The sequence below is a fragment of the Gopherus flavomarginatus genome, chromosome 11 (assembly GCF_025201925.1).
Source record: "Gopherus flavomarginatus isolate rGopFla2 chromosome 11, rGopFla2.mat.asm, whole genome shotgun sequence".
Taxonomy (NCBI): Eukaryota; Metazoa; Chordata; order Testudines; family Testudinidae; genus Gopherus; species Gopherus flavomarginatus.
Window position 1 is genome coordinate 39070758 of NC_066627.1, and position 20147 is coordinate 39090904.

General features: G+C 41.4%; 1 protein-coding gene across 3 annotated transcripts in view; it reads left to right on the plus strand.

Moving 5' to 3' along the window:
- Nucleotides 1–3474: 3474 nt before the first annotated feature.
- Nucleotides 3475–20147, plus strand: part of DOK5 (docking protein 5) — an 88176-nt gene continuing 71503 nt past the window's right edge. For all 3 annotated transcript variants that reach the window (XM_050918219.1, XM_050918222.1, XM_050918221.1), the window contains exon 1: nt 3475–3705. In XM_050918219.1, coding sequence (XP_050774176.1) covers nt 3640–3705 — 66 coding nt within the window. In that variant the 5' untranslated portion in view covers nt 3475–3639. The remainder of the gene's footprint in view (nt 3706–20147) is intronic.

The following is a 20147-nucleotide window of genomic DNA, read 5'->3' on the forward strand; positions in this document are numbered from 1 at the left end:
TAAATACACTATATCCACTGGATCCCCCTTGTCCACATACTTGTTGACTGCCTCAAAGAATTCTAGTAGATTGGTGAGGCAGGATTTCCCTTTACAAAAACCATGTTGACTCTTTCCCAACAAATTATGTTTGTTTGACAATTTTGTTCTTTACTATAGTTTCAATCAGTTTGCCCGGTACTGAAGTCAGCCTTACCAGCCTGTAATTGCCAGGGCCACCTCTGGAGCCCTTTTTAAAAAAAAATGGTGTCACATTAGCTATCCTCCAATCATTTGGTACAGAAGCTGATTTAAATGATAGGTTACAGGCTACAGTTAGTAGTCCTGCAATTTCACATTTGAGTTCCTTCAGAACTCTTGGGTGAATACTATCTGGTCCTGGTGACTTCTTATTGTTTAATTTATCGATTTGTTCCAAAACCTCTTCTAATGACACCTGGGTCAGTTCCTCAGATTTGTCACCTAAAAAGAAATGGCTCAGGTTTGGGAATCTCCCTCACATCCTCAGCCATGAAGACTGATGCAAAGAATTCATTTAGTTTCTCTGCAATGGCCTTACTGTCCTTGAGTGCTCTTTTACATCTCAATTGTCCAGTGGTCCCACTGGTTGTTGTACTTAATTTTTTTTGCTATTACTTTTTGAGTCTTTGGGTAGCTGTTCTTCACATTCTTTTTTGGCCTTCCTAATTATATTTTCACACTCCATTTGCCGGAGTTTATGCTCCTTTCTATTTTCCTCACTAGGATGTAACTTTTTAAAGGATGCCTTTTTGCCTTTCACTACTTCTTTTACTTTGTTGTTTAGCCACGGTGGCACTTTTTTGGTTCTTTTACCAAAAGGTGGGTCCATGAATTAATCCATTTAGGGTATGGAGTAGAGAAGTAGAATATCACTGTGGAGAAAATAGCATGACCTAGGACCTGCCTTTTCCAATACAAAACTCTATCTGAGGTAGTAGGTAAAGCAGGAGTTGACTCCCTTAAATATACCAGTGTTCTGTCTCTGGTCCCATCAGCTGCATTTAATGGAGATGCCTATAAAAGCAACCCATAGCTACAGGGCTACAGGCCCAGATGGCAGACCACATGCCTACACTCTCTGCTTCCATGGCTCTCAATGAAATTATAAAACCTTATGTGACTGGCCAACTTGTTGCTGGTTTGATGCCAACATTATGCTTAGGTCTGTACAATAGACATAAAAAAAGCAATCCCTGCCTGAAGAATTTAGTTACATACCTAGAAAGTACATTCCACATTTACTGTTGATCTCTGGTTTTCAGTGACTCTTTTCTGGTCTGCCTTGTAGCCATCTGCCCAGCAACTCTATAAGAAGGACGTCATTGCAGTAATCTGGCAGTGTCAGTGTAAAAGGGACAGGTATTTGAGTATATTCCTACCCAGACAACGGGTGCCTGTGTTTAGAACTGTTAACAGGTAGTAAAGGATGCATTTTTTAGGATGTCCAGTTTTACACAGTGAGCAATTCCTTCCCCAGCAATGGGGTGTATGAACAAGTCAATTCAACAGTGATGGTGGGGGTGCCTGGAGTTCTCCCTTTCCTGGTTTCATTGTTATGCTCAGCAGTGCTTGCAAACATCTGAAAACAATGACTATCCACCAGCTGCAGCATGCTGCCCAGTGCCAGCCAAGCTTTTTTCATTGGGACAGCCACATATTGCCTGAGTAAAAGTGGCATATGTCTGTGTGACATTTCTACCACTTCCACAGGGCCAACGCTCAGGTTACTTTCAGTCAGAGTCTGGAGTGGTGCCAGCTGACGCTTGTTGAGGCAGCCAAGAAACTTTCTGGGAAATGCACTTTCCTGCAGAAAACCACAGGTCACCACCACCACCTGTCCTGAGAATTGCTGGACAGCCCCTGTTATTGAGCACTGGTCCTTTCTTACGTGGATCTTAAACTTGGTACAGCACACACACACACACACACAATAAATAAATAAATATATAAATAAAAACGAGACTAAGAGCCTGATCCAATGCACTTTGGAGTCTTTTTGTTGTCTCCAATGGCCTTTAAATCAGGCCCCAAAATTGCATGTCAGCTTATACTCGGAATTGTATATAGATGCTGAAATATTGTAGGACAGTATCACTTTCAGTGGTTTTAAGGGTGATGTGCACTTTTTTTTTTGCTCCCACTTACCGTGGTGTGGGGGGAGCGGGCTTGTCTGTGGCTTAATGTGTGGCATGTCAGAGTATGATGATACAGTGGACTAGCTTGCTGTGCACCATGTTGACCCTGATACTGAGCATGAAAAGTTCTCTAGCATGCTTTGACATACTCTGATCTGTTTCAAACAGCTGTATGTCAAAGCATGCTCCAGAACTTTTAACTAAAGTCGCTTGTTCCAAGTGGTCAAAGTGCTATAGGTTTACACCCCCACTCTGCCCCCTTCTCCACCTCTTCCCCGCAAGGCACTGCCCCCGCCACTTGCTTCTCTCCCCCACTCGCTGGATCATCTCCACTCCTACTCCTCAGCAGGACTCCCTCTGCTTCGGGGCTGGGATGGGAGCTGATACAGCCTGACAAGGAGCCTGCTTGCAGGTAGGAGGTGGCCCTGGCTGAGCAGGAGCTGGCCTGAGTCAATCACTCAGTGCCTCCCCACCCTAGGGTGACCAGATGTCCAGATTCTCAGATCTTTTTCTTATATAGGCTCATATTAGCCCCTACGCCCTGTCTCATTTTTTCACATTTGCTGTCTAGTCACCCTACCCTCCCACCCCACAGTAGCCGGACTTTTGGTGGCTGGTCAGTACATCCCACTGGACACTGCTAGGGTTCCCTTTTCGACGGAACTTTCCAGTCAAAAACTGGGCAACCCTAATTAGGGCACCCAGAAACCAGACAGTCCAGGTAAAACCCGGACAGGTGGCAACCCTATGCTCAGCCCTATAAAAGGGGGAAAGAGAGACTGAAACATGGGTAATGAGAAGGGGTGAACACAACTGAGATGATGGTGAAAGAGGGGAAGAAACAGAAGAAACTGGGACAGCTTAGAAATAGACTTAATAAGGGTGAAGGTAGGTAGTGAAGAAATAAAAAGGAGGCCTAAAAAGAACAGCCAGGAAAGCTAAGTCAGTCCAGAGTGTGTGTTTGTATTTAAAGGGGCCGGGCAGAACATGTAGGGAACGGGAGAAAGAAAACAACTCACAAAGCAGCAACGTTTTCCAGCCAGCCCTATTCCACCAGGCTCTCATCCCTGCTCTCATTGTCTTGCACCGAACATAATTCTCCCTGGGATCCTCCCCACAACTTTCCCGTGCGTCCCCCTGTGTACAGCCAGGACTGCTGCTTCTCCAGGTGCAGCCTCTGCTAGGTGGGCTGGCCGGGGGGCTTTCTGCCCCGCTGGGGAGGAAGGCAGAGGGCGGATCCCGCTGTTCCGCAAGAGGAGAGGAGCTGGGCTGAGCTGAGCTGAGCTGGAGCGCTGAGCTCATTCCAGCCGGCAGCGCTGTCAGCTGATGCAGAAGGGTCCTCTAGCCTCTTCCCCCCTCTCCTGAGTGGATTAAAACTCTGGCCGCTGAGTTTCTGGGTCAGGAGGATTATTCCAAGTGATGTGAATCATTTCAGCTACCGACTGGATTCACCTTGGGCGAGCGGCTCCTCCCCACAAAAAGGATGGCTGCCAATTTTAATGACATAGTGAAGCAAGGGTATGTAAAGATTAGGAGCAGACGTTTAGGTGTAAGTATTTGTGCTTTCCCTTTCTGCTTGGTTGTTCCGTGTGACATTAGTTAGCATTCTTGTTGGCAAGGGCTGGAGGCAGCACGCGCGAGGGCTCCGATTGTTATTTCTTTTGCAAACTGCTCGGTGGCTGTCTAGGGGGCCGGGCGGGGGGAGGAGGATGTTGCCTTTTCTTTCTGTAAAGTGTGAGCTTGGGAAACGTCTGTTCCCTGCAGCCCCCAATTCAGATCGCTGCTGTGTCATCTGCACACCACAAATATAGGAACGGCTTGAGGTGCAGCGCAATAGGCTGCTCTCTGAACAGCAGCACTTTGGGTCTGGGGAAAGGGCAGATCAGAACTTGGACTCTGTCCTGCTTAGGAACACAAGCAAGATCTCCATTGCCAAAGGGCTCTAGTTCACTTAACTTTGCAGTGGAGCTGCAAGCTTTTTGATAGCAGGGACGGTGGCTCAGAGTCTGACAGTAACATGCAGCTATAAAAGAATCTGAACTGGGAAGATAGCTTCTGAAATGTAGGGTGGGGTTGGCTTTTGGTAACTTCTTTTAAAACAGATGTGTGTTTTGGGGAGTTGTTGAGAATCACTGGGGGCAGGGAGCAATGACATATGTGGAGGGGTGTTAACTAAAACTTTCTCTAGGATGCCATTGGAAGGCCTGTGTGACTGATTTTTAGAGCTTGTGTACAGGGAGAAACTCAGGAAAATTAATCCTAATTATGTAAAGGTGTGAATTTCGTGGATTAGTTAACTCCCATTAAACCCTTGTGTGGATGCTCTTACTCAGAATTAAAGCGGCCTTAATTCAGTTTATTAATCGTTAAGGCTGCTTTAGTTCTGAGAAAGAGCATCCACACATGGGTTTACTAAAGCCACTTTAAATTCATCCCCTTAGTTAATCAGGATTAATTTTTCTGAATGTCCCCATGTATACAAGACCTTACTTCCTGCAATGCAAACTTGTGCCTTTTGAACTCAGTAACATTTGTGGCTGTCAAAACCATTCATCTCACCTGGATTTGCAATTGCAGCTGCTCTGATGCCACACTGGATATTCCTATGACTGATCATCTGCCCATTAAAAGTTGGCATTTGTGATTTAAAAGCTCAGGTGTGTTGGGGAGAGGAGGGAGATTTGTACTAGTCTTAAAACATTCTAAAACTCTCTGCGCTGAGTTTGGGGGCTGCACAATAGATTTATACTTTCTGATATTTTTTCCTTCTGTCTGCCACTTCCTTTTCTTTTGCAAATATGTATTTGGTTACTATTGTGAAATGTTTATGGATTTACATGTAGGTGTGATACATATAATGTAAGCAGGCCAATTCCTTATGGAACATCTTTTGGCTTTCATTTTCCTGTCATGTGATTTATTCCCATTAGCATTATTGAGAATACGGTGCTGCTGTCTCTCTTCTGGGTATCAAAGCATGGCAGCTACCTAAAAGCTGCAGTTAATCAGCCTTTCAGGCTGCAAAGCATGATTCTTATTGTATAAAATATGCAACCTAGTTAGAAGGTAGTTCAAGGTAGGGAGTGGGAGGGTTCTCAGAATAGATTTTTCTTTTGGATGTACTTACCCTTTTGTTATGAGAAGTTTAGAATGCCTTCTGGTTTTTGTTGCATACCAACACGAATAGCCCTTGTATTATTAATCCAGTGACTCCTAATGATTCATAATTTGAAGCTTACACGGAGGTTTATCACATGGGAATTTATGTGAAAGATTCTGCAGATATCTAAAAGTTTTTGCGTGTTTATTACAGTTATGATTTTTTTGATCTATATTTACTTGGTATATAAACAGTGTTACAGAAAAACAGGCACTCATGGAAGTATAAAAGGAGAACTTTCCATAAGTGGTGAAAGGAGTTTGTACAGTGCAGTCTTCTGACAGCTAAAATATGATACTGCTTGTAATTTCCTCATGTTGATGGAATCTGCACAATCTGTATAATTAGTCTTGGAAGGGTTAGCTTTTTATCAATAAATGTTGGTAAACATTGATTCACTGTACACACACAAACTAATAAAAATATTTATATCAATAATTGAAATGTACAGGTAGCAAAGTAAGACAACTACTGCTTAAGAGCTTATTAATTTGATTTAAGGATATTTACTTTGTAGATTTTGATATGTGATATCAATTTGTGCTTTACCAGTGATAAAGCTTTAACTTTTTGAATTTCAACATCTACTGTCATAAAAAAACAAAAACTGACACCTTCTCACCCCCCTAATTTCCCCCCACCTGCAGAAAATTTAAATTGATGACAAAAAAAAGTTCCAAAATAAATATAGGTATTATCCATTGAAATTATTAAAAATCTAATTCTGCCAAGTATACACTAGGCGTGACCCTTTGAAGAGAAGGATTTAATTCTGGGCATTCTCCGATAGACTTATTGGGCTTAATACATCTCAGGTAGAACTCCATGACAGCCATGCATCCAGACCTTTATTATGGGTAACTTTTATTGTATTTATCAATACCGGGGAGGGGAAAAACACTCGTAAAACAGAGGAAAATGAATACCGTGTGTGTAATTTCCCATTGAAACAAACAAGGAGTATACCATGCAGTTCACAATAGATAAATAAACAGACCAAACTTCCAAACAGCAGATAACTGTAAAAGGGGTGCCGGAGAAGGTGGATGGGCATGTAAGCAAGCCCAGTCAGTGGTTTAGTGTTAGTAAGACAATGTGGAACTTCACTTATCGCTGTGTAAAACCTTGCAGCTGCCTCACTTTTTATGGAAGAGTACTCTCAGTCCCTATGGTATGTAGACTGACATTTTTCTCTCGTTGGTTTATTTAGTTAAGATCCATAGAATTGGAATTAATTTCTTTTTAAAAGGTTCTCTCCTTTACTTAATCTGATTGCCTTTTGTTCCAAGTATTGTTTATAATTAACCAAGGTAAAGAACTTTGCAGTTTACCGTCACCAGTTGATCTAAAACAGGACAAACGTGGTGTGGAGAGTGCACTTATAATTTGAAAGAGTCAAAAGTTGAACAGGACCAAAATTTGGACAGTGACCTAGACTCTAAGTCAAACACCCACATTTGGACCTAAATTATACCCTTGCCAAGCCACTGACTTTTCAACCCAATGGGGCATAGGTAATAGACTTGTTACAGCTACCAAATAAGTGGGTTACTCCTTTAGCTCAAGTGACCAAGGGCTGTGCTGAGGAACTGAGGACCAGGGGTGGCTGTGGGAGTGGAAGTCAGGGAGCCTTTGGCAGCATGCCTGCAGGAGGTCCGCCGGTCCCACAGCTTTGGCGGCAATTTGGTGGCATGTACGTTGAAGCCGCAGGACCAGCGGACCTCCTGCAGGCGCACTGCTGAAAGCCGCCTGACTGCTGTGCTTAGGGCAGCAAAATGCATAGAGCCACTCCTGCTGAGGACCCACCTTCAAACTCCACTGATGCCCCATACACATGCAACGAGTAATTTTGCAGTGTGTAATATTCTCTCTACTACTAGTTCAGACTGCTAACGCTAGAAATAACCGGGCTTCAGATTTTTTAGCACTTGCATTTGCTGTAACTGTCTGAGCTCTCCAGTGCCAAGATTTCTGATTCCACTTCGTTCTAGTAATACTTGAAGTAATTATAATTAATGTAAGTACTTAAATATAAGACCAGCTCGTGTAGAGTGCTGCAGAGACTAAAGATCAGTACCACACCCACTTGTCACTCTGAACTAGCACATATGTATCAGCATAATTCTGCTTCAGCCAAAGCTTTCAATGGGTTGTATTGACTCCTGGAGCTGTCTGTTTTAGGTACCTATGACCTCCATTAATGTAGTATCTGTGCACCTCACAATCTGGGATGATTTTTATCCTCAAAACACCCATGTGGGGAAGGAAGTGCTATTTTATACCAATACGATACCATCTTACAGATGGGGAACATAGGTCTAGATCCTCAAAGGCACTTAAGTGTAACTCTGCTCTGCATTGCAACTCCTAACCCATAGGCAGCTTGCTGTCTAGTGAAACGCACAGCTCTTTGTTAGGTGCCCAGGCTCCCCATACAATGCTTGGGAAGAGTTGGGCACCTAAGGAAGGGAACCTCAAAAGCCAGCAACCTGAGTCGGGAGCCTAGGCAGGTAGCTAGAAGGGAAATACTGAAGAGAGAGAGGCTTATGCACAAGACGGGGACCTTTCTTTGCTCAGGATCCTCTCCTGGAGTCAGGTGCCTGTGACAGGTCAGATAGCTCATGCTTCAGCAGCCAAAACTGAGACCTTTCTTTCTGTGGTTGAGAGAGAGAACTTCACCCCCTGCCAATATCCTGATGGTTAGGACACTGATTCAGAGCAGTCATGGAGGCAGGTCATGCAGGAGGTCTGTGGTGGAAGCAGGGAGTTGGACCCAGGTCCTGAGACATCTGGGCTAGTGTCTTGACCACAGGACAAACCTCTCTCCTAGATGGGGATACAGTACATCAAATTACCACTTTCCATATATTATGGGATGCAGCGGGCAACTCCTCTAACCTTATCATAGTGAAAATGGTAAATACAAGCTGCTCAGTACTCGCAACTGAGCCCAGATTTTCACTTCCATATCATTTAGGTGCCTACACAAGAGCTGAGCTCTTTGAAAATCTGGTCCATGAGTAACTTGGCACACTTTGTGGGAAGTCGCATTAAGTTCAGTGTGGCTACTCATGTGCCCAACTATCGATTGGATTGTGGCCTTAGTTTGCTTTATTTTAGAGAGAGACAGAATCTAGATGAATAAAAGGGCCTCTTCTCTTCTTTCCATATATTTATGGTTATGATATAGGTCTTGCAGTTCACTCAAGCATGCCTTGTTGACAGCAGTGATTAAGCTAATTTGGAAGTGGGTAGTTACACACCAATATTATTCAGTCCCACATTATTTTGGTGATTTCTAGCATGGTGTATTGGACTACAGGTGTATTTTCCTGATGTATTCTGGAGTTAGATACATTTAGATTGGAGAAGTAAAATACATAAGTAGATGTATAGTGACACATCTTCTTGCTTTCGTCTTCACAATAGTAAGTTACAAGTGCTATTTTTATGGATACAGGGTTGAGTTGTCTAGTGCTACTGTGTTCGAATCCTGACTCGGATGCTGAGTCTGTGGTCTTGAACAAGTTACTTCAGCTTTCCATCTTGGTGAATCTTGCTGGCTAAAGTAAGACTCTAATTCAGTTTGCCTTAGCAGAGGCTGGTGCTGGTTGTATTGAGCCCTGTGCAGGCTGAGGGGCAGGGAGGAGTGGGAGGTGAGCAAATACTGGTGAAATTCCTCTGAAATAAAGCTGGCTGAAAATTGTCTGAAATATTTGTGCAGCAAAAGAGGGTTTAGCTGAAAACATCAGTATTTTTCATGGAGAAACTTCTATTTTGTGTGTGTGTGTGTGTTTTGTTTTCTAACTTGATTTATTTTGAAACAAAACTTCAGGGGGGAAAACTGTTGTTTAAATTGTGGTGTTAATTCCACTTTCTGATTGTTTTCTAATTGGGAGAAGGTGGAGGAATAGTAAGTGTGTGGTGGTGGGGCAGGGAGACAATTTTAAAACCACAAATAAAACTTTCAATACGGGATTTTTCTCACTAAAACTTTAGTGGGGAAAACATCCTTGTTTTGTGAACCACTGTCTGAGGGCTCATTCCAAAGTGGGAAGGATTCCATCACTCTGTGGTGAGAGAGAAGATAGAGAATGGGTCTAATGTTTTTCTCCAAGAAACCTGGCATGTGTTTAATCAGTGAATCGGCTCTTCAGGCCATATTCTGCGCCTAGTTTCTCAAGTGTAAATCTGTGCTAATTCCATCCTGAGGAAAAATGGGAGCAGACTGTACAACTTCTCTTAAATTCTGACATTTCTACGAGAGTGGGGTGAAGCTGATGCTTGTGTGTGTGTGTGTGTGTGTGTGGTTCTTAAAGCTTGTTCAAGTAATTTTGTTTGAAAGCAAACCATTTATTCAGAAAGCGAATCAGAGGACAAAATTCTGGAAGGCCAGTGTATAACTTGAAATCTAATTTGGGTCATTTACGGTTTTTTACATTATCTAAAACCTGACAATTTACATTTATGTAATAAAGAATAGTTCCCATAGCAACATTTTTATCACATGCTTCCTCTGCAGAGCATAATGTATTCCTAAGAAAACACAACATTCTCATCTTCCAGAGTCTTTCCATCCTTACGAAAAAAAGTCCTCTAAACGATGACATACTTCCATCTCACTTTCCAGTAAAATTGAAATACACAAGGGGTTGCAGCTGGATTGTACTGCTGGTAATTTTTTAGTATGCAATATTTTAAGATTCATTTCATTCCACTGATCACCTGTTCTGTGTTAATGGACAGCAGTTGTTCCTTTGTATTGTGGTAGTACTTACAAGCCCCAGTAATGGAGCAGGACTCCGGTTCCTGTTTACAGTCTGTTGTGTGATCCTCTGTGATTAATATACAACTAATCAAAAGCATTTGAGCTGATTAAAGCAATGTTTGCAAGCAACAATCATACATTTGTGTCACAGTATAAAATGTGTGGATCTTTTTAATCCAAAATTAAATATTGTGGGTGTGACGGGTTCCCCCTGGGGTGCCACCTGAAACTGGGGTACTACTGAGCTCCCGACCCACCAGCCTGGGCTCCCTTTCACACCGTACTACTGTGATAAGCTGCAAAGCCCTCTGGCCTGCACTTTCACCAGCAGTCATACAGGTAGGGACACCACCAGCTGCAGTTACATGCAGGCTCTCTAACCACCAGCTTAGGACCCCAGAGCAGTACCATCCTGCGTGGTCAAATCTGGCCAGTGTATGGATTTAATACCCGGTCTGCCTCTCTCCCAATGTGAAGAGAACAATGCACACTTGTGATAACCAGGCAGAGATTTTTCCCAAGCACTCCAGTCAAAGCTCACTGGTTTAGATTAAAACAAAAATAAGTTTATTAACTCCAAATGATAGATCTTAAGTGATTATAAGGGATAGCAAACAGTTCAAAGCAGATTACTTAGCAAATACACCTCTATCTCGATATAATGTGACGCGATATAACATGAATTTGGATATAACGTCGTAAAGCAGTGCTCCGGGAGGGCTGCATACTCTGGCGTATCAAAGCAAGTTCAATATAACACGGTTTCACCTATAACGCGGTAAGATTTTTTGGCTCCCGAGGACAGCATTATATCAAGGTAGAGGTGTAAACAAAAACACAACCTAAGCTTAATATACTAGATTCTCATCCTGGGAAGTGATACAAGCAGGCTGCAGATTCTTACGGCACAAGCTGCATTAGCTTTACAGCTTGGATTTCTCATGTGTTCATTCACAGGCTAGAAATCCCTTTAGCCTGGGTCCAGCACTTCCCGCAGTTCAGTCTTTGTTCCTCAGGTGTTTCCATGAATCTTCATGGGTGGGGATTGAAGAACCACAGATGATGTCACTCCCTGCCTTATATAGCTTTTGCCTATGGCAAGAACTCTTTGTTCCCAAGATTGGTTCCCAGACTAGTCTGTGGAAAAATACTGACCTCTCAAAATGGAGTCCAGCATCATGTGGCCTGTTCACATGTCCTTGTCTAGACATAGCAGCCATCACTCTCAGGCTGTCTGTAGTGTTCTCAGGAAGACTCACTAGATGGGAGATAAACTTCTCCTAGGGCCTATTATTCTTTCAAATTGCCCATTTCTCTGAATAGGCCCTTCCCCACCCACTATATAGTGGATGTTACCCAAGTGTAACTTCATTTGAAGTACAGATACAAAAAATTATACATGCATACAAATAGGATAATCATACTCAGCAAACCATAACTTTTCCAATGACAGCTCACATGACTTATCTTGCATAAACTACATCATAATTATTCAATAATCATATCATAATATCACTATGAAGAATATGGGGTGCAGTGTCACAGTGGGATGCTGTCTCATTAAATAAGGCCTTGTGGTCCTTCACTTCTTGAAAGGTAGATGGTCATCCTACTGCCTGGAGATGTACATTCAAATTACCAGATCACATTGGACCAGCAGTCCATAAAGTCTGGCATGTAATATAAATAACTGACCATGACAAAAGCAGATCTTTGTGAAATAAGATTCCTCCTGTACTTGGGAGACATGAGAAATACAGGACATGCCAGTCAGGTTACACTGAAACTGATCTTGCCCTGTCATTTATCCTTCTAAAAAAAAAAGATTTCTGTCTTGCCACTGAATAAGCCAAACCAGAAAAAAATTTAATGAGAACTTTTCAGGTTTTTTTGACTGGCAGTACAGCTGACCAATGGCTCAACTCTTTTTTGAAATATTAAAAGTAATCTTTTAAATATTAATAATGGTTAGGACCTTATTGCCATTGACTTTTTTTTAACATGGAAGGTGCTCAGGTATAGCAGTGATAGACCGCAGTGTAATTCTCTAAGATAGGACTGTAATAGACAGCAAAGGCCAAGTCCTTATGTCAAACTCTACTCAGTGTGGGAGTGGGGTGGGAGAAGTGGCTGTAAGCCACTTTTCTGCTCCCCTAATGCAGGTGTTGGCTGGGGTCCAGAACACTTGATGTTAAGGTGGCAGGAGCACTTCTGAAAGGAATGCTGGATAACAGGATGAACTTTGTTTCTGGGGGGCAGGGACTGGGTGGTGTAGAGCTAGCTAAGTCAGTTTTATGTCCCTCCAGGATTTTCACTGTACTAGGGAATTTCCAACTGCCTTATCAGGGCATCTGTGCTGCTCAAGAAGCTAGCCTAAAGATTCCTTTGTTCAAGATTCACATTAGCATCATGAAATATCAGAATTGATATACATTTGGTTGTTGGGTTGAGTGCTTGCTTTGGCTATTGCCATTGGTTTCCCTTTGCCTTTAATCACTGGACAAGACTATATCCACTAATGAAGATACCCTATATATATTCTACTTTTAACAGCTGCTTCGTGACCCTGAGAGACTACTTGTGTTGGCTGCTGGTGGGTGCATGTGTAACTTGTAAATTCAGATTGTGTACTTCCCTGAATGTTGTGAGATTTTTAAACTTACCGTATTCTGAGACAACTCTAGACTCGCTTGATTTACAGTATCATAATGAAGGAAAACTCGCCCAGCTTAAAGACTAGTTGTCACTAGAGATGAAGTAAAAATTATTAATCTTCTTTAAATATCATGGGAAATACTGTGGAGCTCTTTCATATGCAAGATAATGCCCATATGTTAGATGAGGATGTATTAGAGATTAAATTTGATTCTGAGAAAAAGCCTAGTTATTTAAATCAGCTTTGACTGTCTCTCATATCTTGAGGCCAAACATATATTAATTCAATTCTATAGCAGTATATACACAGACAATTGTGTCTGAATCACTTGCCATTCTAAATTCTTTGGTCATCTTTGCCATTCGGCCTAATGCATTTGCTTTGTAATGTTTCTTTAATGTCTACAAGAGAAGAGATTTTTGCTGGAAAATATATACAGTTCAGTAATCAGCTACATGGTATGGTTGCAAGCCAAAGAACATCCTGCAATTGAAAATAATATGTAGCATTTTTAAAACCAATGGATAACTATAAAGAAAACTACTACTGTAATATATGTAATATCTGATTTTATAAAATTATTTTTTGCATTGTATCAAATGAGTATATGGAGATTACAGGGCAAATCATCAAGTATCATAAACTGTCATAACTCCATTAAATCCAATGGAGCTATGATACCTTACAGCAGCCGAGGATCTACACTAACTAACTTGTGTACTGGTGCACTTCATCCTATGATATGCCAAGACACGGCACACAAGAAAACCAGCTGCTTATTCCCTTAATGTGGGGTTTGTCGAACAATAGGAACGCAATCTGCGTCTTGTAGCTATGTCTTGGCACCAGTATTTACCTTGATCACACCTTCTTCCCGACTGCTCACTGGAAGTTTGTTCTGAGTCTTGTCAAATCTACCACCTCTGAACTTGCTAGGCCATTCACTGAGATGTTCTCACAGTTACCGTGAACCTGTCTGTCAGTATTTGTAATGATTAAATCCAGAATCACCATATTCTGTTTGCATCTCACAGCTGTAGTCCCATCTGCTGATGGGACGCCTTTGCTGTGTGAAGAAACATCCACCTTCCATAGAGTTAGAAAGTGGATCCTTCTTTGGGAGTGTGGCTGAGATCCTCAGAAGTATTTAGGTTTCTAACCTCCATAGGTCTCCTCCCATGTCTCTGCCTTTCTGAATTAGAGTATTGAGTTAGCCAGTTCAGAGGCGGGATTGCCCTACAAACTACAGTTATAAGCAATCAGCTGGCTTCATGTGTGACTTACTAACTGTGATATCTAGACACTAGTTCATAGAGATAAGTACGGATAACAGTTCTTGCGGAAGGAACAGCCCCAATGTTTAGTCCACTTCTAAAATATCAGTTGTATAGTTTTGTGCTTCAGATCCAAAAATTAACTTCCCAAATAGGTTTTACAGTTTAGGGAAACTTCAAAATGAATTACATACAGTTCCAATTACAAAGCTGGCCTTGTGTAGACACTTTGAACACAGCCCTCGGGCATCTAAATGTACAAGTGGCTTGGCCTTCAAAGGAAGTCAGCATTCTGTAGCTCCCATTCTTGTCTGTAGGAGCTGCTGGGTGTTGAATGCTCTTGGAAAATCTGGCCACTTCATTTGGGTGCCTAAGGGGAAGCTGAGCTTTTGAAAAATCCTGGCTCAAGTGTGGATGCCCAACACTTTCAAAAGCTTGATTTACTAATGAAGAGGTTAGATCTTCAAAAGACTCAGTGCCCAGCAACTCTCATTGAGAACAAAGGGGACTGGGTAGACGGTAAACACTTAGATGCCTTGGTGGGAGCTGTTGGGTACTTGGCTCTGTAGAAAATGTAGGCCATTTTGTTTTATTTTTTGCCAGGGAGAGAGGTGGGTAAAAAAATTCCCATTGTTTCAGCTCCATCAGAGATAACACTAGAGTAAAAAAGGCTCCTCTGGTGCAATTATCTTAATCATCATGTCCCCTAATCTGGATCAGAACTAGCCAAAACAAACATTGAGTGAAATCCTGGCTTCCAGTGTCCTGGGACATCCTGGCTCCCAATAATGTCCCAGTGTTAAAAACGCTAGTGGTTGCAATAGCTTTTGTCTACACAACATCTTCCACTACTGCAGTCACTGGTGGAGATGCAACAATGGGAATTTTTTTGCTCCTAGTGCAGACAAGTTCACTGAGGACTACATTGGATCCATGCATGGCTGTACTTTCCCTTTGTCAAAAAAAGTGGACCAGATTCCTCTCCCAGAAACCTGCAGCCACCCTTTTCATTGTTGTGACTACTGCCTAGGTTTAAAGAATTGTGGATCTGCACTCAAATTCTGTTCTGGGAATTTGGTTTTCGAGTGAGATGAGGGTGGGGAGAGGGAAAGCTGATTTTCTTAACTGTCTGTCACTTACTTATAGCTAATTTCTAGGAAGTATTTGTATAATAAAGTAGAGTAACATGAAATGCTCTGAATGCCAGATGTTTCCGGATTGATTAAAGATTCAAAAGGAAGAGGAGTTCCCCAGGCTTCTGGACTGTTTAACTAGATTGATGTGTTACCCACAGGATTACAGATTCTTCTTTTATCAGACTTGCATGGTACTGAGAGGCTAATGTCATCTTATAAAGCAACACAAAAATGTCACCTAAAAACTGACAGATGTGTATTTTTAGCATGTGCTAATGACCATGTTGAACCTGGAATTTACCAACAAATCTCAGCCACGCGGGCTAAATGCTAGATTTAAAAAATGTGGGCTATACAACAATTTCAATGTACTATGAGCCACTTAGAAAATAAATTGTCACTGTTGTTGCTATTTAGTTCTTAGATTGCACTAGAGCTAGCCAGGAAACCGTTTTGTTCCAATTTTAAAAAGTTGATGGATCTCAACTTTTTATATCAAAAGTCTTGGGGTCTTCAGGAAAAATCCAAAAATGTGAAAGAGGTGGGTGGGTGGAGACAGACTTTTTAAGCTGAAAATTTTCATTTATCAAACTGAAATTTGTGGGTTTTCGTTTTTTGATGCCTTTAAAATTTCTCAAATAGAGAGTTCCTTTTTAATCGGGCGGGGGGAGACATTATTCTTTTGGGGATTTTTTTTTTCAAATGAAATTTTTTGACCAGTTCTGTGTGGTGAACTTTGTGTCCTTGTCATCTTACAAAAAATAGGCCCAAATCCTGCAAGTTCTATGCGAGTGGACTCCTGTGTAATGGGGAACAAAGTGCAAGTTTGGGGTCATAGTGTAAGAAAATTCATGCCCTCACACTCATACCAGATAGTTATGGCTTAAACTTTAAAATGTGAAGACTGAATCGAAGGAGATGAGTGCTGGAAAAGCTAAGAACCGCAACCTGCAATATGTTAAATTGTTGAATGATCATATTTTTAGCAAATTATAAAATGTAAGTGTTGGAACAAATCTACAGCTATCAGGGATTTTGCGGCACTTAGTACATCCCAGTGACAGCAGGGATAGAACTCAGAACTTTGTGCTCTAAAATCAGAGGCCTCCAACCATTTAACTCTCTTCCATATTCATGGAGTAATGTTGTACCCTGTGAGTGTATACATGTTCTGATAACTCATGAACTAGCGGGCATCCAACTATGCTGTTTTAGGAAAATGTCATCTAGGCACATGTGCACAATTCAGCCCAAAAAGAAATAGCATGAAAAATATTTTTTCTGTATCAAAAAAGTATGTGGGGGTACAAAGTGAAACATATTTGGGGTACGTATCTTGTATTTTTAGTAGTTTTGTGTACGTTTGCTTCTAGGCAGAGTATCTTGGGTTGCAATAGTGATAACTATGTATCCTTCACTAAGCAAGCTGTTTGTTTGTTTGTTTGACATAAATATAGTTTATACATGCTAATAGATAATGCATTTCTGGGGTAACGTTGTACTCCATGAGCATACACATTGTGATAACTCATGAACTAGTGGCCATCCACCTATGCTGTTTTAGGACATTGCTTGTGCTTACTGATGATGGTGCATTGCAGTGCAAGTGGTGGCTTCATACAGTCACCTTAAGGTAGAAGATACTCCAAGGAGGTGTGGAAATTGCCTCTAGGCACACCCAGAATGAGAGTCCTGCTAGTTCTTTCAATTTGCTCGTTAAATTAATTTTTTGCTCAGAACATTTTTTTTTAATATTTGAAGTTTCTGAATGCATTTGGAGTACAAACTTCCCTCATGAGACAGTTAATGTAATTTTTTTCTAGACAATGAATGAAGATTAAACTGAAGGAAATCTTTTGTGGATAGAGGTATAAATCCTATGGCACAGCTGAGCAGGGTTGATTCCATTTGGTAAAGGGTGGTGGGTAGGCATGCATACTATTGCTCTAGGACATTGTTAGGGTGACTTATTTGGAGATTAACAGGACAGTAATTATGTGACTGCCACCATTTTGGCTAAAACGGGGAATTGAACAGGGGGCCTTCAGAACTAAAACCATACATTGCCACAGATTGAGAGGAAGGTAGTCTTGCCATGTGAGAGCTGTAACAGTCTCAGATCATCTGTGGACTGGAGACAGAGCAGGACAACATCCTGACCACTGGATTACAGTTGCAAACTGATGATTAAATTACATTTTATGACATAAATTAGTAAGGTAGTATTTTGTTTACAGCCTCGAGCACTAGCCCTGTGAGTTGTTCAGGGTTTTTGTTTGCAGAAATTCAGGGGAACCTGTTTCTCTTCACATGGTTTTCACCCACATGATTTTTCAATTTTAAATTATTACCCCAAACTAAATTAAGGATTTCAAGAGGAAGCTATGTGAAACTTAAATTATGAGTCTAGATGGATGTGACCATGTCCACTCAAAATTTGACCTGGGTACATTTGAGGTTTGCATAGTTCAGGAGTTTTCAGAGTGTAATAAAACCTTAATCAGGTGAGTTGCACCTAGTTCCCAGTTCTGTTAAAATTTCATAGCTTTTCCAGGTCACTAGTTTTGAGCCTCCTAATGTCATGCATGGTTATGCTGTTAATTTGTAAGGTGGTGGTTACCGTTAGTAGCATCTGAAATACTGATTGTAAGAAAGATAAAATTTTTTGATGATAACATCATAAGCAAAGGATGCTAAAAAAAGCTCCATGTTTGCCTGCTAAAATCTAGCAGATCTAAACATACCTTCTTTATGAATGTCTAAAGATGGAGGATTGTGTAGAAGACTTTTATGCTATGGTACATGTTAAAAGCCAACAATGAAGCAGGAATTTGTAGCTTTTTTTTTGTTTTAAGAATAGGAATTACTCATTTTTCTAGGTATTTTTCAGCATGTGTTTCAGACTGAGTTGAGTCCCCCATATTTCTCTGGGTTTTCATTGTTTTGATGTAAAATTGGCAATAATTCCAAATGTGAGCTCTTCCTCAGCCCCTACCCCCCTCAATAAACTAAAAAGACTCCCAAATGAAGGGGGAGAGTGTGTGTTAGCAGTGTTTGGGGGAGAGGCTTTCTGATTTCAAAAATCTCAAAACAAGAACACCTGATTACGATGCTTTTAATCTCAGGGATTCAAAGTAAGTCACGGTGCCCTGTGCAGCAGTGAATATATAATCATTGATTGTGCATGATGTTTAATAAGGACAATATTGATGGAGAATAATGGAATGGATGAAAATCCTTCATCTTCTTGCACTTCATCTTTGTACAAATGAGATAGTAAACAGTAGAAAATGGCCAAAGAGAACCAGGCTCTGTTGTGAGCAAAGTTGATCCTTCCCTATCATGGAAAGCCACCAGCCAGTGTAACTAACCATTATATAGTCTAAGGTCAGGTCCTCAGCTGGTGGAAGTTGGCATAGCTCCACTGAAGTCAATGGAACTATATACTATAGACCTGCAAGCTATATACATCTTTCAGTGCCAGTGAAACATCTTGGGGAAATAACAGATGGAGGGAGTACGATAACTAAGTCTGACATCTTGATTTTGTTTCTATAGTTTTAGATCCATTATGAGAGTTGATGGACTAATTTTGTAATTTTTTTTGCCTCAGTTCATCACATGCTGTCAGAAATATCACTGAAGTACCAGGCTGTCAGTGAATCCGACTTTATTTCCTATACTGAAAGTAATATAATTTGTTTTTAATTAAAAATTGATGAGTAGAATGACTGCAGCATTTCTCTCCTAGTAACCTCACTACCGCAGATGAATTGCCCCTTTACCTAGCATGTTATGTTCATCTGGGGAACAATACAATCTCCATTGTCAGCAAAGGAAAAATTAGTTTTAGTGCTCTCACTTATTTAGGTAAAGCATCTGCAAGATGCAGAGGATAAAGTGAGCTGCAAATTGATTGTACTGAAATAATTAATGCCTGTGTTTTATGTGCTGCTGAACTGCACTTACAGTACAATAGGAACCAAAGGCACTTCTTGCCACACTGTGTTCACATGGCAAAGTACATGCTATTATTTTCCTCTCTGTTTAGCCAAATAATGCGATTTGTTGTGTGATGTGAAGATTCTTAATGAAGTAAGTGTTGTGCGTATATGTCATAGTCTATGGGCCTGATTCTAATCTCATACTCCTGTAAATCAGGAATAACTCCACACAAGTCAACTGGTTTTAGGCTGGTATAACTCCATCTAAATGAAATTGGGTCAGGCCTGAAGCATCTAGTCCTGAAATACCTAAACTCCCTGGGACTACCTGAACTACCCCATTTATGTCCTGGGAGGACCAACTCATTCTCCTAATTTGAGATGCATGTAGTTTACACTGTCTGGATATTTCAGATGAGACCTAAAAACTGAACCCTTGTGTAATAGTTCCCAAATTAGCTGCACCTCAGACCCCCTCGTGGTCTCTATGAGGGCACCCCACTTAAATTTCAATCACTCATCTTTTTCATGGTGGAATCCCACATTCTTCTCCCTCCTAGCAAGAGTCCTAAGCAGTGGACTCCAGCAATTCACTGACATCACTTTAGCAGGTCAAAATTCAGATTAGCACCTGCAGTTTAGCAGGTTGGGTGCAATGTTAGGTTACCAGTGACCAGGAAGCTTTCATAAAGCAAAGTGAAGTTATCAAAAACAAAAGCATTACAGGAGCTGAAAAACACATCTTAAAAGCAATAGACAGCTTATACACACTGGTAGACTCTGGGAGCAGAGCTGGCTCTAGGGGTTTTTGCCGCCCCAAGCAGCCAAAAAAAAAAAGCCATGATCACGATCTGCTGCAATTCAGCGGGAGGTCCTTCGCTCTGAGCGGGAGCAAGGGACCCTCCACTGAATTGCTGCCGAATACCTGGACATGCCGCCCCTCTCTGGAGTGGCCGCCCCAAGCACCTGCTTGCTAAGCTGGTGCCTGGAGCCGGCCCTGTCTGGGAAACATAGGATATGTTTACATTGCAATTAAACACCCACCATTGGCCT